The sequence below is a fragment of the Aphanomyces astaci genome (genome assembly GCF_000520075.1).
Source record: "Aphanomyces astaci strain APO3 unplaced genomic scaffold supercont1.82, whole genome shotgun sequence".
Taxonomy (NCBI): domain Eukaryota; phylum Oomycota; class Saprolegniomycetes; order Saprolegniales; family Verrucalvaceae; genus Aphanomyces; species Aphanomyces astaci.
In genome coordinates, this window is record NW_009798345.1 from 56,120 (window position 1) to 72,830 (window position 16,711).

At 49.2% G+C, this 16,711-nt stretch overlaps 5 protein-coding genes across 5 annotated transcripts; all 5 read right to left on the reverse strand.

The window, feature by feature from the left end:
• Positions 1–970: 970 nt before the first annotated feature.
• Positions 971–1,654, reverse strand: H257_16196 (hypothetical protein; the record flags this gene model as incomplete). The annotated part of the gene is made up of 2 exons (XM_009844552.1): positions 971–1,306; positions 1,418–1,654. 2 exons carry the CDS (start codon positions 1,652–1,654, stop codon positions 971–973), a joined length of 573 nt encoding a protein of 190 aa, XP_009842854.1.
• Positions 1,655–1,663: 9 nt separating this feature from the next.
• Positions 1,664–2,530, reverse strand: H257_16197 (hypothetical protein; the record flags this gene model as incomplete). Its single annotated transcript, XM_009844553.1, has 2 exons — positions 1,664–1,954; positions 2,150–2,530. 2 exons carry the CDS (start codon positions 2,528–2,530, stop codon positions 1,664–1,666), a joined length of 672 nt encoding a protein of 223 aa, XP_009842855.1.
• A 1,107-nt stretch (positions 2,531–3,637) lies between these two features.
• H257_16198 (hypothetical protein) lies at positions 3,638–7,501 on the reverse strand (the record flags this gene model as incomplete). The annotated part of the gene is made up of 1 exon (XM_009844554.1): positions 3,638–7,501. The coding sequence occupies one exon, from the start codon at positions 7,499–7,501 to the stop codon at positions 3,638–3,640; it is 3,864 nt and encodes a 1,287-aa protein (XP_009842856.1).
• Positions 7,502–12,175: 4,674 nt separating this feature from the next.
• On the reverse strand, positions 12,176–14,429 carry H257_16199 (hypothetical protein; the record flags this gene model as incomplete). The annotated part of the gene is made up of 10 exons (XM_009844555.1): positions 14,114–14,429; positions 13,512–14,045; positions 13,343–13,411; positions 13,161–13,234; positions 13,027–13,106; positions 12,874–12,978; positions 12,684–12,822; positions 12,472–12,593; positions 12,367–12,426; positions 12,176–12,310 (listed from the first exon to the last, which is right to left on the reverse strand). The coding sequence occupies exons 1-10, from the start codon at positions 14,413–14,415 to the stop codon at positions 12,176–12,178; spliced, it is 1,620 nt and encodes a 539-aa protein (XP_009842857.1). The 5' UTR covers positions 14,416–14,429.
• A 122-nt stretch (positions 14,430–14,551) lies between these two features.
• On the reverse strand, positions 14,552–16,593 carry H257_16200 (peptide chain release factor 2). Its single transcript, XM_009844556.1, has 12 exons — positions 16,217–16,593; positions 16,012–16,167; positions 15,868–15,951; positions 15,746–15,811; positions 15,614–15,690; positions 15,456–15,510; positions 15,314–15,396; positions 15,103–15,254; positions 14,984–15,041; positions 14,893–14,922; positions 14,761–14,831; positions 14,552–14,703 (listed from the first exon to the last, which is right to left on the reverse strand). The coding sequence occupies exons 1-12, from the start codon at positions 16,575–16,577 to the stop codon at positions 14,652–14,654; spliced, it is 1,245 nt and encodes a 414-aa protein (XP_009842858.1). The 5' UTR covers positions 16,578–16,593; the 3' UTR covers positions 14,552–14,651.
• Positions 16,594–16,711: the final 118 nt, after the last annotated feature.

The following is a 16,711-nucleotide window of genomic DNA, read 5'->3' on the forward strand; positions in this document are numbered from 1 at the left end:
AACTACCTCAGCGAGAATACTACGTATTATGGGAAGTGTCGTTTCGGCTGTCGACAGATAAGCTGTCGGTAACCATATGTTCCGGATATTTAATTTAACCGGATTGAATTCAGTATCCATTCATTCAGAAAGCAGCATCGAAGTGAACGGGGCGATGGTGCACACGACGGCGCCGTACGTCGAAGCTACATTCATTCAGAAAGGAGCATCGATGTGAACGGGGCGATGGTGCACACGACGGCGCCGTACGTCGAAGCTACAACCCACAAGCCTGGGCATCCACCAGCTCGTATGCTCATGTACGTCACAACACGTCACGATAGTTATCAATCAACCTTCGTGTTTACCTTCGAGTTCATTTATAGGCCCTCGACGATCAACACACTACCAGCAATCCCCTCCACATGACAGGTATGCACGTTGAATCATTCTATAAACATCGAGTTCTTGGCTTACATAGGCCATTAATGCCCTCTATAGTGAAACATTTTATCGTACATCGCTCGTACGAATCCAAAGCTTGCACCACCACCAAGTTTGTCCCACTCAGAGCTAGATTGCTCTATCATCGTTCGAAATTGGTAATATATAATGTATGTGTTGGTGATGAATATGCTGTTGAGCTGTGTATCAAGAACTGTGAGGGCTTCAGTTCGTCGTGAAGCGGGTTGCTGTGTCGTGCAATGCTTGCTGATTACTTTCATGAAGAATTGGATAAATGTGAACACTTTATACATTTGAATACCAAGGGCATTTCGGACCGCTTCGATGATCTGTACTTGCTACACCGTGACTAGCATAAGTCTAGCAGTGCCGCTTAGTTTTGCCGGTGAATTTTGAGGCTGTAGGCTGGATACTTCGAGATTGCTTTTTGTACTGCAATCGGGACAAATTACTCGTTGACGCTGTTCGCTTGGCTTGGAAGGGGGGGGGGTCGAACCAATACGGTGCCTTCCACGGGAAGTGGGTCTCAAGTTGAAAGTTTGCTGAGGAGATCGTTCAAGTACAACATGGCGTACTTATACGACGCATCGGTACGAACAGCAACAGCTGTGACTTCTTTGAAGCGATCTTGAAGGCGCGAGTAGCGCTCCTTCTGCCCCTCCGGAACAGCCATTTCAATGAATGACCGAGTCAACACCGTGGGCGTGTGTACGTTTGCGTGAATGTTTGCGATTTGAATTGTCGATACTGGCGTTGGCACCGGGCATATATTCCACGCGCGATTGTAGGCTACATTGTACAATGGATGGTGCTGCAGCTGCCACCGACGATGCAGCAGACGCACACTGTACACGTTTTCACACTTCATTGCGGCAACAGCACAAATATGTCGACATGGGATAGCAATGGACAAATAGGTGCCACACGAGCAAGTAGGGGGTTCTTGAAAAAACTGAACTCGGTGATTTGATACTTGACTGTCCTTGAGATAGGACACAATATACGAGCCGTCTAGTTGTTCGACTGTTGTGTAATGGATGGATCCATTCAGCTCGACCTGACCCTTCTTCACCGTGGCCACGTACTTCGACCACAAATCCCCGCGGGTAATGTGTTGTACAAGCTGCTGCAAGCTAGCCTCGTCTTGCATGCCGATCGTTGTGAGGTACCACTTGAGCAGCTTATACAGGGAATAGCGCCTCAGCTCCATTTTATTGGTTCAGTTGCCCTTGAGGCGGCTATTCGCCCCCTCGCCGCGTTGGGTAGACGAGGCGCCACAGCTGAATACACGGGTTGTGTGGGTTTTGCAAACCAAGAGCCTGTCTGCTGTTAATTTTTTGACAAAGAACTCAGCCCGCGGGACGTGGCCAAAGAGAATTGACATCCTTGAAAAGTGTTCGTCCAGTCCACGTGAAGTTTTGAAGTCCAAAAAAATTGCTTCACGCACATGTGCCAATAAAGAAGCATCCAAGTCGCCAAACCCAGTGCGACAATCCATTGCAGTGACAATCTAGTGCTGTGAACAAAGTAAATGCACCATGGAGAAATGATTTGCCACAACACTGTACGCAGCGCCATCATCGGTAAGGAGGGTGGAGCCACTACGACCCAAACCAAACAAATCAAATGCTCGGGTGAGGTGCGCACAATGCTCGGATCGATATTGCGAATAAGAGCAAATAACTGACTTCCCCAGACAATCAACAAGCGTGTTTGGCATAGTGACGGAGCCGTACCAGTCCATTCCATGCATGCCGTCGTTAATCACAACATCACCGTACACAGCAGCATGCTGGCGCATTGAGCACGTCATTACGTACACGTCAGAAATACGAGCGTCAGTCGTAAAACCCAGCTCGAACACACCGCCATTACTTCGAACGCGCTCACCTTCCGCTAAGAACATGGTCATACCGTCGACGTCATTGCCAAAGTGGCGATCGTGGCCTTTGGCTAAAACTCGACACAGCAGTTTAGTACAGTACAACCTCCCGGGAAATTTTAGTGTGAGGATTTCCCTGGCTTTGACAGCGTTGATCCCAGCAGCCCCAAGGTCAAAACACTCGGTCAATTCAGCGTGTTCCATTTGGCGAGCCCGCTGCACTAGAACACCCAGACCACCAATATACTCCTTTCGACACAGCAAATGATTCTGTGATGCTCTGGATGACCCCAAATCCGCTCATACGTTCGCGTCACAAAACCAAATCGAAAGCAAACTCGGAATGTACTTGTGTCCTTTGGTTTTCCCTGTGCCTCAGTTGCACAACAATACAAGGAACCACGTTGAATGGATGGTTCGTACGCGATTCCAGGAAACCACTTGGTGAATAGTGCGGGTGGGAAGTTACGGGTATTCTTGGCAATAGCGAAGTCGTACTGTTTTGCCTCAGCTAAAAAGTAGCCGTACAAATTTGGAATTCATATTACCCGGATAATTATCCGTCTGTATCAGTCGACAGTTGAGCTGCCGACAGTTTGAAAGACTCTCCCCGTATTATGAGAACTTTGAAGGTTAACGTTATTGTGTCTACGCCCCAAATGGACTGAATTGAAGGCCCAGGGTTGCCAATAATGGACATAAATTGACTGAACAAAACTTGCATACAACTGAGAAACGCCACCGACGATTGTTGGTGTCATTCATTTGTTTTCATCTGTGGATGTCATTGCGATATCTCTACATTCTTGCACCATGGAGCCCTTCGGGTCTGCATCCGACACTTGTTTTTATTATAACGTTACTTCGTTCCAGACTGTGTTCGATTGACAAAAATAAAAACCGGATTCTTGCATATTGCACTTTCGGGTTAGTCCTGGAAGTATGTCTGTATCAGTGTCCGTTAATACAAAATTGTTTTGTCTTTGGACGAAGCAGAATGTGAAGGTCTTGTTTCGACAAGTCCTTTTAAATGACGGTCCCTGTATAGCTGTTCAAGTACATTATACAAAGGTCTATATGGTTGATTGGTAGGTACTTCGAAGTATTCTGCTTTTCAGACGGAGTTTGGGGTTTCTGGAGTTTCGGGGCGTTATATTTATTCTCCGAGTACTGACAGTGATGAAAAGGACGTCGTATTTCATTTCCGCATCTTGAATTCTTCACCGAAGTTTTACTTTCTCCACTTTTGAGATGAGTTCGACAACCTGAATCTCAAAAGTGCTTCAGAAAAACTCTAATAATAGCATGTGGCTAAAACACAAACACCTGGTTCTTCACGTCAGCGAGGGTCGTAGGCAAGCACGTCCACAGATGCGGTGACTCGCCCGAGGGGCTACCAATGTCCAAGCAGTACCCAATGTGTGTCTTGTGTTGGAGTTGCTTTGTGGTGGCGTCGTACGTCCATAGCTGGTTGACATTGGTAGCATCGCAGTCCCACAAATGCACGGGTCCACCATTCTCAGGCTTGTATGCATCCACGCACTTGTTGGGGGCCCCCGTCGACCGAAGCAGTTGAGACGAGTCCAGTTGCCACAGCTGCGTCGCACTGGAAGCCACGAGCGGCTGGAACGCAATGGCAACATCCCCCACGGCCGTCAGTACGCTTCCGAACGCCGTGTTGGTCACCACTAGGTCGAGGGCGGGCGACAGGAGGTTAAGTTGCTGGTTCTTGACATCCGGATGCGTGCTTGCGTGGCACTGCCACAAGTGAGGCTTCGTGCCAGTAGGCGTTCCAATGTCCAAGCAGTAGTCCACGTGTGTCTTGTGTCGGAGTTGCTTTGTGGTGGCGTCATACGTCCATAGCTGGTTGACGTTGGTAGCACTGCAGTCCCACAAATGCACGGGGCCACCATTCTCAGGCTTGTATGCATCCACGCACTTGTTGGTGACTGCCGTCGACCGAAGCAGTTGAGACGAGTCCAGTTGCCACAGCTGCGTCGCACTGGAAGCCACGAGCGGCTGGAACGCAATGGCAGCATCCCCCACGGCCGTCAGTACGGTTCCGAACGCCGTGTTGGTCACCACTAGGTCGAGGGCGGGCGACAGGAGGTTAAGTTGCTGGTTCTTGACATCCGGATGCGTGCTTGCGTGGCACTGCCACAAGTGAGGCTTCGTGCAAGTAGGCGTACCAATGTCCAAGCAGTACCCAATGTGTGTCTTGTGTTGGAGTTGCTTTGTGGTGGCGTCGTACGTCCATAGCTGGTTGACATTGGTAGCATCGCAGTCCCACAAATGCACGGGTCCACCATTCTCAGGCTTGTATGCATCCACGCACTTGTTGGGGGCCCCCGTCGACCGAAGCAGTTGAGACGAGTCCAGTTGCCATAGCTGCGTCGCACTGGAAGCCACGAGCGGCTGGAACGCAATGGCAGCATCCCCCACGGCCGTCAGTACGGTTCCGAAGGCCGTGTTGGTCACCACTCGGTCGAGGGAGGGCGATAGAAGGGTAAGTTGCTGGTTCTTGACATCCGGATGCGTGCTAGTGTGGCACTGCCACAAGTGAGGCTTCGTGCCAGTAGGCGTACCAATGTCCAAGCAGTAGTCCGCGTGTGTCTTGTGTCGGAGTTGCTTTGTCGTGGCTTCGTACGACCAATATTGGTTGATATTGTTGGCGCTGCAATCCCACGTGTGGACCGCCCCGCCATTCTTGGGCTCCCATGCATCCAAACAGCGGCCAGTGCCGTGATTCACGACTTGACTCGTGGCGCTGTCAAAAGACCACTCTTGCGCAGGCGCATTGGCAACGTCGGCGACAAACACGACTGGCTCCGAGGACGGGTTTGCAAGCACAAAGTTGTACGCGTCCACGTGAAGCTTGTAAAAAGTGCCAGTTGGGGCACTGGCACTGTTCCACGTGAAGGCCTTACAGTGGGGGCCAAGGGTGGCTGCATTGCAAAGGGTGTCATATTTGAGTGACACGTAGTACGTTCCAGCAGTTGCCTCTTTTCGCAGCCCTTGACCGATTTCGTTGACGTATTTGCCAAAGTCATCCGGAGAAAGCGTAAAACTCACCTCCTTGGATTGCCCTGGTATCAGCTCGACCTTGGTGTATTTCTTGAGCAATCTCGTTTCAGGCCCCCCGGGCGCCGACACAAACAGCAGCACCGACTCCTTGCCGGTAATGCTGCCCTCGTTTGTCACGGTGACGGTCACCGTCGTCTCACTCGACGACGGCGTCAGGTTCGTGACTGACAACTGAGCATCCGAGTAGCTAAACGACGTGTAACTCAACCCGTGGCCAAAGTGCCATTCCACCGGACAATGCGTCGTGACTCCGCCGACGACACACTCGTCCCCCACTCGTCCGTAGTACGGCGTGGCCAGGTTGTTTTGGTCTGTTGATTTAGGGTACGTCATCACCATTCGTCCGCTGGGATTTGTGCTACCAAACAGCACGCTCGAGATGGCTTCCCCACCCAATTCACAGGGCAGACCCGCGTACAGCACAGCTGCAGCGAGGTCTGCAATGCCACTCAACAAGCGAGGGCGCCCTTCCACCAGCACCAAAATGATCTTTGTGCCCGTTGTGGCGAGGGCCTTGACGTAGTCGGTCAGTCCCGTGGGCAGCTCATACGGGTCCGAGTTGCCCGGCTCTTCGGCGTACGTCCGCTCCCCCAGCGCAATCACAGTGTAGTCGGCGGCTTGGGCCTTCTGCTTGGCCAAGTTGATGTCCCACCACGTGCCTTCGATGCTGACTCCTTGGTAGAACTGAGCTCGCGTGGCATTGCCCACCACGGCACTCATGGCCGCTTGGATCGTTCGACCGTACGCTGGGAAGTTGCTGGTACCCTGGACCCCTTGCCAGCGGATGGTCCAACCTCCGCAAAGGAGCCCAATGTCGTCAATGGAGGGCCCCGTGAAGAAGAAAGACTTGGCGGGGTCTAGCGGCAGCACGTTGTTCGTGTTTTTGACCAGCACCAGCGACGCCTTGGCTGTTTCCAAGGCGGCACTTTGACTGTCGAAATCGCCCACAGCATTGACTAAGTCCGCCCCAGGCACGGGGTCGTTGTACAGGTTGAGCTGCAGTTTGACTTTGACAATGCGTTGGGCTGACGTGCGAATGCGATCGAGGGAGACCTTTCCACTGTCGTAAAGGGTCTTCATGATCCCAATGAAGCTCGTGTCCGTCGGGACCATGCTCATATCTAACGACGAGTTGGACATGGCTTTGAACACGGCGTCTTGTCTGTCGGTTGCGTATTTGTGGAAGTACTCCATCATGTAAATCTCTTCCCAGTCCGACACCAAGAACCCGTCAAACTTCAAATCCGTGCGCAGCAAGTCGATGGACGTTTGCCGGTTCGCAGAGGTGGGGACGCCATTCAACGCAATGTACGAGTCCATGCCGGTCATGATCCCGGCGTCAATCACGGCTTTGAACGGCAGCATGAAGATGTTGAGCAGCTCGTGCTTGCTCAGGGTCACGGGGTCGCGGTCTTTTCCCGACGCACTCCCTGAGTACCCGATGTAGTGCTTGAAGCACGCGGCCACGTTGTTGCTCTGGATACCCTGCACGATGGCTCGCCCCATGTCCGCCACGACCGTCGGATCCTCCCCGAACGTCTCCATGATGCGCGGCCAGCCTTTGTGGCGGGCGGGTTCCAAGCACGGCCCAAAGATCCAATGAATTCCCGCAGCTCGCGTGTCTCGCCCGGCAAAGCGCCCCATTTGGCTGGCGAAGGCTGGGTCGAACGTGGCGCCGACGTTGATTTGGTGAGGAAACAGCACGGCGTTCTGGACGTAGTTGGCGCCATGCAGCGAATCCACACCGTAAATGATGGGGTGGCCCGTCGTTGCTTTGTGCGTGGTCTGGATCTGACTGATCGCGCTGCGCCATTCGGTGGCGCTCCATCCCGTGACGTTTGCAGCCGTCGATAGGCTGAAGGGCGAGTTCAAGTACGACCCGATGCGCTGGTTGGCCAGCTCCTCGACTTTGGACGGATCGACCACCTTTTTCGCGTTCTGGTCTTGGATGACATAGTTAATGTTCACCTGCGTCATTTGGCCGATCAGTTGGTCGATGGTCATTCCATCCACAATGACTTTGGCTTCCGCATTGAAGTCCGTAGCTCCCGTCGCATACGGCAGCGCCACAAGCGCAAGCAAAACCTTCATACCGAACCGGACGAGGTGGTTTTAAGAATGGTAAAGCGAGGCGTGATCGCTAGGACAAAGTGGCAAGATCAACGGTGAGTGTTGTCTCAACCTTGAGTGTTGTCTCAACCTTGAGCTGTACATCAACCAATGGCATGTTGATGTTGTCGATTGCAGACGCGAATTCTGAAATTGGGTGCTGACTCTGGAAGGTCCAAATGTTACACATGCTGACAGATTGGTTTGAGAACAATTTTGGGCTTGTACTGTACATTGTGCGACAATTGCGTTACAAGGGTGTCATTAGTATTACTATAGTAGTACTAGTAAAAAAGTGAGTCGTCTGTGGGACTCGAACCCGTACAGTACCTTCGACTCAACAGTCGGACACACAGAGTTTTTCGGGGTACTATGCTCGACACTGCCCCGGCTCGAACCCATGTCCCTCTATCATCACGGATGCCATCGTGCTAACCGTGTGCGCCACTGCGTTTAACCTCAGAGCATGCTGAACCACTGGGTAGATATCGCATTACTGTATAGTACTAGTACTACACGTACTTTCAGGGTTTCGGAGCTACTAGTACAGTACTAGTATGAGGTCCACCAAACGTTGTCTTCGACCTGATATGAAATGCTACTGTTTACTAAAGTACTATAGTAGTACTAGTATTGGGTTACGGGTTGTAGGAGCCGATCAGGGCAGACTTTGTTGGAGGTTATTAAAATTTGCAATGGAATTGTCTTGGATAATTAAACTGCTTGAGCACACGCTGCATCGGATTTAACAATGAACTAAATACAAGAGTATAGAGTGCTTATATTCAGTAGTACTTCGAAGTAATACGAACACTAAACGCAGTGCGCACACGGTTAGCACGATGGCATCCGTGATGATAGAGGGACATGGGTTCGAGCCCGGGCAGTGTCGAGCATAGTACCCCGAAAAACTCTGTGTGTCCGACTGTTGAGTCGAAGGTTTCGAGTCCCACAGACGACTCACTTTTTTACTAGTACTACTATAGTAATACTAATGACACCCTTGTAACGCAATTGTCGCACAATGTACAAGCCCAAAATTGTGCTCGTCTGGAAAAACTTTCAATAAATCTGGATAACGTTACCGTTCAGCCATTACTGAAAACCGTCAAACTAATAAACTCTAGATAGATTAGGCATATATGTTGTACTCTGACCACCTCAACTCTTACTAGGGGTTAATCGTACGGTACTACAGTACCCGTTATGGCGGAACGAATGCAAGATTTGTGACTCCCATAACTTTTGACCTAGGATATATTTCCTCTATGCAAAAGTATCCTAGTACTACGTGGTATTTGAGTTTAGGGTTTATCGTGCAGTCTGTGCGGGGTTCTATTCTGGATCGAGTTGAACCAGGTTTGAAATGAAGTTTCAGCACCAAATGGAACGTACTTACAGTTACAGAAATGGAAACTTATTTTTATAACACGTACTAATATTAATACTTCGAAGTTTACTTTAGTACTGCTCATAACGATTATTTTATTTTAAAAAATAAAATATTCGTTATGATACGTTAGTACTGTACTTCCTCTACACTGCTAGTGGAAAAACATCGGACAGGATATACAGGAACCAAGTGATCTTCGGACCGTTTGTCCGACTTTCTTGTTCGTTGTGATATTTATTGTATACAAAAGCGAAGTCAAAACCAGACGTGAGAAATTCGTTGGAACAGCTGCGTGGCTTCCAAAACTGACTAGTTAAACCTTTTTTTAGTCATCCGGAATTATATTTCAAATCCATCGACTTTCTTTGCGGAGATGCAAATATCGTCTCAGCAAAGAAGTTCGCTTGGGGTATTGGAGATTCGGTATGAATTTCCGACCCCGTTCAATCGAATCTCGCCGAGCGAATCGAGCACCAATCTCTCCCATTGGTCAATCCAAAACTACTTGTTTCTGATTGGCTACAATCCATTTTCGTTTGAAGAACTACTTGTATTAATAACAGTAAATTAGTACCAATGGAAATTGATTGATATGATTGGCTTATTCTAGCCAATCAATGCATTATGGGGCAAATGGCTGGGCCAAACTATGCTTATTTTTGGGGTGGTTTTGAAATGTCCTTGGAGTTTCCAACCTAAGAAGAGCATCTCCACCGCGGCGCCAGTATATTTGGCACTAACATGTAAAATCAAACTTCGGATTTCCCGGATAGCATTTGTTGTATCCGGTACAATTTCGGATAAGTGTATGATGCACGTCATCTAAAAACTTCCAACTGGCCAAATCGAGGAGTGGAGGTTTTATTATTTAACGTACAATTAATGTAGTTAAAGCCAAAAACTAAAACGTTAACTGTAAATACCGATTTTATGCGTTTTATCACTGCAGTGAGAGGTTAAAGGTCCCAACTGCCTCCGGATACTACATACGGATAAGAGTCACATACAAAAATCAAGATACATATCAGCGGCCACCCCTATGGCCAAATATCCATGCGCCCATGTAAAATACCACTAGGTTAAATATCTATTTCTGGACCAATTCATCACCAAATTTGAATATGAGACGTAGAATTACTTCACCACATTGAGATCTGTCGATTCTACGTCTCAATTTGCTGAAATTTTGAGTAATGAATACGAAATAGAAGTCAGAAAATTTTGTGAAAAAAAAAATGGTAGTTTATAGGTGACGAGCATCATATGTTTTCCGGGTAATTTGGTGTTTATGTTTATTGTCGACCGTAAAACGAGAAAATTTAGTGTCGCTCCAAACCAAATAACGTTACTCGTACCGGGTACGAAGTATCACCTAATTTCCCGGATAATAGAGAAAAAATTATCCGAAACTTCGAATAGTATTACTAGTAGAAGAAAATTACGGTTGTGTTTATGGTGGAGACGGTTGGGGTTTAGTGATACACTTGAACGACCGTGTTCGGAGCAAAATTGGATTCTTGGTGCGTCCGAACACGGCTAATATAGCATCTCCAACGGTGTTTTTATTTCTATTTCAATAACGTTATCTCAGGTTTGGGGATGGTTCCGTGACACTTTTTGGGACCCTTCGATGGAGGGGTTCCTTTACCGGTATTCCAAATTGCTACCAGCAGTATTACAATATTAATGCCGTTCGTGGGACTTAAAATGATGTCGAAATTCGCTTTGGTGTTGATGGAAAATGAACTAAAGGAGTGAAAACATCCATAGGCTGAAAACAGTTCCGAGCCACTCACTTGATTTTATCCAGTTACCTCTCCATGTACAGGTCAAGTCCACGTGCAATCACATCAAAGTATAGAGGTTTACTCCCATACTCCTAGTACTGTAGTACTACAGTAGTAGGCTCTAATTTCTGCAAAAAGTACCCAATTTCAGATTTGTTTACACCCAATAGGTCACCAAACCAGTTCGTCACATATTTCGGAAGAGCATGAATGTTTCAGTGAAAGCCTGGTTTATATCCAATATGCTTTAGCTACTGATGACTTACTTGCTCTGGTATTTCTGAAGAAATAGAGTCTTTTCCTCATGAGTCTGCAATTCAGCAATATCCCAGTCATTTCCAAAATGACTCGATAGTAAGCGATAACTGAGTAGATCGGAATCAAGGACAAAGTTTCCATAATAAAATAATTCAGATATATTTATACTTGTTGTTTGTATGAATTTTATTATTACTACTCTCTTGCATACAAATTTCAAATAATTGATTAAAAACCATTTATCAGCGGCGATTACTCGCCATGGGAGGCAAGGAAGGCCACGTGAAGTACGGCTGGCGCGGGCAGCTTCCGTCGCAAACCGCTCTGCACGGCGCTGTAGGTATCTGTGGTGGTTCGCGGCTCTCTTTGAGGTGTTCTCAGCTACCACACACTTGTGCGTGCCATGACGGCACGATAGTAGTCATTGTCCTCGAGACGCAACAGCATCATACTTCCAGGACGGCTTCGCCGAATTCAGACTTTGCTGGAGGTCGAGGATATCCGAGGCAGTCTGGTCCTGGAGGCGCTCCATCATAGACGACACATTGAGACGCATGGTACACAGGAGATGAAAGAGATGAATTATGAGTTACGAGTAAACGAATACTACGTAGTAGTTAGAAGGCACTCTTGAGGATGTTGAGCTGTCGTTGTGATTGACGCGAAAAATTTACAGTCAACGAGAATTTGAGTCCAAGGGCGATGGAAATATACCTCTATATTTACATATTTGATCAGTAACTTCATACTTGACAAGTAGATGAGTAAATTACGAGGTTTCTTGATCACTGCTGTAGTTGTCAATCTTTCAGCCAAAGAGTCAGTAGATAATTTTATCGTATATATATCGTCAGTTGAGGCACAAAATGCGAAATATCTCGATATGATTCCAATATATTGCACTATTTGAGCAAAAACTGTGTAATTGGTCCAGAGGCCTAATGAAAGAGCTCGTCAATACCATTCTTTTGAGCCAATAAGAACGAGAAAATTCAAAGATTGGACCTTAATTGCATGTTTTTTTGTGAAATCCAACAATTCTTTTTGGAGTAACTGTAAAGTAATATATCCGGATCGGCACAATTCCCTCATGAATAGTGGTGCGAGTCAAAACAACAGTGGGACTATTTTACTGTTAATCGGGGATTGCTTGACGCTTCAATTCACGACCGCGACGCCAAAATATGTCTCGTAAATTGGAGCTCTACGTTACGTTTTCTACGTTGCAAAGTGCCGGCGAACGATAGCACAGTGCTGTTGGTCCTTGGCGTGCACTCGCCTTGTGATTTCTGCGAGCAGCACGTCTCGCTGCTCCCACGTGATGACGTTGGCATTCCCTGCCCAATCCAATACCTACCAACCAAACACTCCCATCAAGTTGTACTCGACACTTACAGCGTAGTTGATACCTCACCCACTTGCCGGGTGACTGTGTCGCGCTCGTGCGTGGTCTTGGCTAGCATGAACGCCTACCCAGCACGGCATCTCAGATGTGACATTGGATTTAATCCAACCTGGTGGTGAAACGAAATGTCCATCACGCACGGATCTTGCATCCACGGCTCGCCGTCGATTTGCAGCGGCAGACGTTCTTTCAGCCGCACCTGGACCTTTTTGGCTTGACGGAGGCGAAGCGCTTTGGACAACCCCACCTAAACATATATATATATATTCAATCATAATAGCAGAAAAGGTTCTTATGTTGGAGTGGATCTGTGGTTCGTACCAGTGATTGGCTGATTGGAGTACCCGCTGCCCCATCCCAGCACCCTTGCGAGGTCGTTGCCGGTGCCCAGCGGCAGGATGCCCACCGGCGGCTGCCTTGGAAAGACTGTTTTGGACAAGTTGTCTATCGCTCCCAACACCTAATGGCAGCATGTATTCACCTTATTCGCGACATGAGGCCGCCGACATACCCATCCCACAGACCCATCGCCGCCGCACACCAAAATGCGAAGGCCGGGGACGTTGCAGTACTGCGCCAGGGCGGCTTCGGGGCCTTGGAGGGACAAGTCGTAGATCTGACTACAATCGTGACGAGGAAATTCGTTATATATAGGGACAACAACCTGCAGAGGATTGAGCCACCGCCGCAGTTGCTGGAGCATGTACACCCCCATTTGACCACCGCTTCGACTGTTTATAAACACTAAATACCAATTCCATCAACACACACACTATTTGAAGGTGGGGGGTGAACTACCCAAGAGAGGCGTCGAGCCTGGCCGCGGCTCAATCGTGTAAGGTAGTTGGTCGGCATCACAGCCTTCCGCCAACCTACCCATCACAGTAATTAGAGGCTAGCCCCGCCTACCACTTGATAACTTCTATAACTACTACTAGTACTACTGCTACTACTACTAGATCACTGGCGAATACACGTACAACGGCACTGGCTCGGACTGTTGCAGCGTTTGATTTCGCTGGATGGCCATCGTTTGCGTGGATCCGTCCCTACCAACAGCTTGAGCATCGAATAAAATGATATATCCAAACAAAACGATATATATCCAGCTAACAGATATGATATATTCAGTGCAACGCAGTGGCGTACTCTGTGACGAGGGTGATGGAGTTGGTTCGCTTCCGAAGCGATGTGATCTTGATGTGTTTGACGGCGTTCTTAACCGTGGACAGCGCGTTGGTCGATGGAATGGGTGGCTGGGAGCTGCTGTTGATGCGGATGGACGTGGGCGGCAGCACCAACTGGCGGTGCGGGCCATAATCACACGCGCCCTGCCCGACGCCACTCGCCTCAAAGCATGATTCGTGTACGCGGCGGTGGCACCAGATGCACTGCATGGCGGACAGCGCGAGGATGTTGCCGCAGAACAACCCGCACAAGTCGCACGTGTCCAACGGGTCGATGTTGCCTTTGACCCACACGTGTGCATTGTATGACGCCAACGTCGCGTCGTCGCAGGTGGCGGGAATCGCCGCCAGTTTGCACGCACATTTCTGCTTGGTGCTTGCGCGCATGTGCCGCAAGGCGCACGGGCCGTGGGCGGTGATGCCGCAAATGTCGCAATTCACCACGTAGCTGCGGATGCCAATCACGAGCGACTCGCACACGTTGCACCACAGAGGTCTAGCATCGCATTTGGAGAGATGATTCCTCGTGAAAGAAGACGAACGAAAAGGACGTGATGGTCGTACCCAGCGCGGGTGCTGGCGCGCCATTGGTGACGCCCAAGGACGTACGGACCCTCTCGGAACGAGGGCTTGCTAAAGAAGTACACAAGGCGACGGATGCTTATGTTGAGGCAGACGAGACCTGCGATGGCGAGCAACGGCACGTTCAGCCACCAGAAGTCGTCGACGAGCGTCCTCAACGAACGCGGCGATGGAAGCGCGAGCTGATCGTACACGAGTGCCAAGGACACCGCTACGGACAGGTACAGCCACCACCAGTCCAGCCGCGGCGCGAACGGCCACAAAAAGTTGGGACCATGCTGCATGATGATGTTGTTTTGTCCCACAATCCCAAACAGCGAATCTTTGAATTTCGACCAATGAAAACCCTCGATTTGAATAACGTCAAGTTCCCCCAACTTTGCGTAGTATTGGAAAACTCATTGCATATAGTATGAAGGTATTATTACTATTGTACTTAGTATTAAGATGAAGCAGTGGTAGCCAAGGGTAGTACGGTACAGTAGGTATACGTATAGGTTGCACAGCTCTCGATTGCATGTTAGGTAGGGGGCTTAATCGACGCCGAGGCTACGAGGACTTGTTGGATGAACCTACATAACCCGTCCGCGTTCGCTTAGAGTTCGCAAAAGAGATGCAAAGGCCATTACGGGGAGATATCGCCATCAAGGACACCTTTGGCATTCGCACATGTCATGTTGGTTCGGTGATCTTTCACCATCTACCAAGGTAGAATTGAGTGATTTCGGGGTTGAATTATATTAATATATAGCTCGGCATACCTTGTACGGGTGCAGCACATACGATCGGATCTAGGCACAATATAATCAGCAGCCATCATCATGTTTAGTTGTTTTGGCTGGGCTCACACACCTGGCTTCCCCACGCATTGTCGCCCAAGCCTTGGGTATACTTTTTCTTTTCGACGTCCCTTTTCTCCGACTGAGCAATCTCCTTCTAGATATATATATATATAATATATATATAAATACTGTTCCAAGAGCGCCAGTTGAAGCAATCGCGCCCGAAGCATGTCCATGGCCGTGTCCTTATTGCGGTGCTGCGACCGATCTGACTGACACTGCACGACGATATTGGTGGGCAAGTGCGTGATGCGGATCGCGCTCTCCGTTTTATTCACATGCTAAAGCACCACCATGTCATGTTGAGTCATCCCAAGGGGTGGAAGTGTACAGTACGTACCTGTCCACCAGGCCCAGACGCTCGAAACGTGTCGATGCGCAAGTGTTTGGTCGAAATCTCAGGCGCTACGACCTTGGTGTCTCCTGTCCACACATTTTGAAACCCGTTGAGATTGGATGGAGGTTGTTCGTTCGAGATATACCACGTGCTGCCAGCGGAAACACCCGAACTTGGGCAAACGAAGTGTGACGTCGTGACTAATTCACGTGGCATCAGTGGTAAACCATGAGTACGTAGTGGAGAGTTGAAGTTAAATCGACAAGTGTAAACAACCAAGGATATATTTGGTCGTATTTTCACCTGGCTGTCGAACGGTGAAATGCGCACGAGACGGTGGACTCCACCTTCGGTCTTGAGCCACCCATAGGCGTAGCTCCCTGCGCCACCAATGTCAGCATCATGTGGTTGGGCCACGTCAGGAGTGGTACAAACCATCAATCCGGACACACACTGAGCGATAGCCAGCCTCTTCGCCAAGCACGGCGTGCACCACCTCCGCTACGCCAGACCCAAAGGACCACTTCGTTACACGAACAATACCTCGATACACGAACCTCGATACCCATCTGGATGCGCTTCCGCCCATCTCGTGTACATGCGCAAGAGCATTTCCACCCAATCGCCGCTCTCTGTCCCACCTGGAATGTAACAAGAACACTACATTTAATGGAATCTCTCGAATGATGGACGCCATGTACCCGCTCCAGCATGAATCTCCACAAAACACGACGACGGGTCTGTGGGTTCGGACAAGAGCAGCGCCGCCCGAAGGTTCTTGGCCGTGACCTCGGCGTCGTCTACCGTCGCCACGCAGTCGTCAAGTACGCTCACGTCATTCTCGTCCATGGCCATGTCTAATATCCAGTTGAGCATCCGTGGTCGGCAGACGGATGAGGTACGTACCAAACAATTCCTTGGTGTCGTCGAGTGTCTGGGTCAATTGGGTCGCCACCGTATCTCGTTTCTCCAACACGCTCAGCTGCTGCAAGAGACTAGCAGCTTGCACTGGGTCGTCCCACAACGAAGCATGACTCGTAGCATGTCGCAGTCGCAGCAGGTCAGCCGCGTGCTGCGGGGTTGCCAGCACTTGGTGGATTAACGACACCGTGGACGATGCAGACTGGTACTTGTCCATGAAGTCGGACACCAATGCCTTCGTGGAGCGTGTTGATTCAGTCGCCAATTGGCGCACTTGACACCTCGTCCATGGCTCAATCCGTCGCCACAGCGCACGACTAGCCTGTCGATGCTGGAACGGTCCCATGTTGTTATAAATCGTTCCAGTGTTCAGAATTATAGCAAATGCTTTTGGTTATTTGGACGACCTAATTGATGATTGGTTATAAATATCCATCAACTCCATTTGATTGGCTATAGGATGGTTGTCCTAGACCAATG

Coding starts and splice junctions, on each gene's coding strand:
- H257_16200 (XM_009844556.1), bottom strand. CDS start 16,577: ATGGGACCGTTCCAGCATCGACAGGCTAGTCGTGCGCTGTGGCGACGG. Junction 15,691..15,745: donor AGTGTGTGTCCGGATTGATG/GTTTGTACCACT, acceptor TTGGTGGCGCAG/GGAGCTACGCCTATGGGTGG. Junction 14,704..14,760: donor CTTGATGGCGATATCTCCCC/GTAATGGCCTTT, acceptor CGGGTTATGTAG/GTTCATCCAACAAGTCCTCG.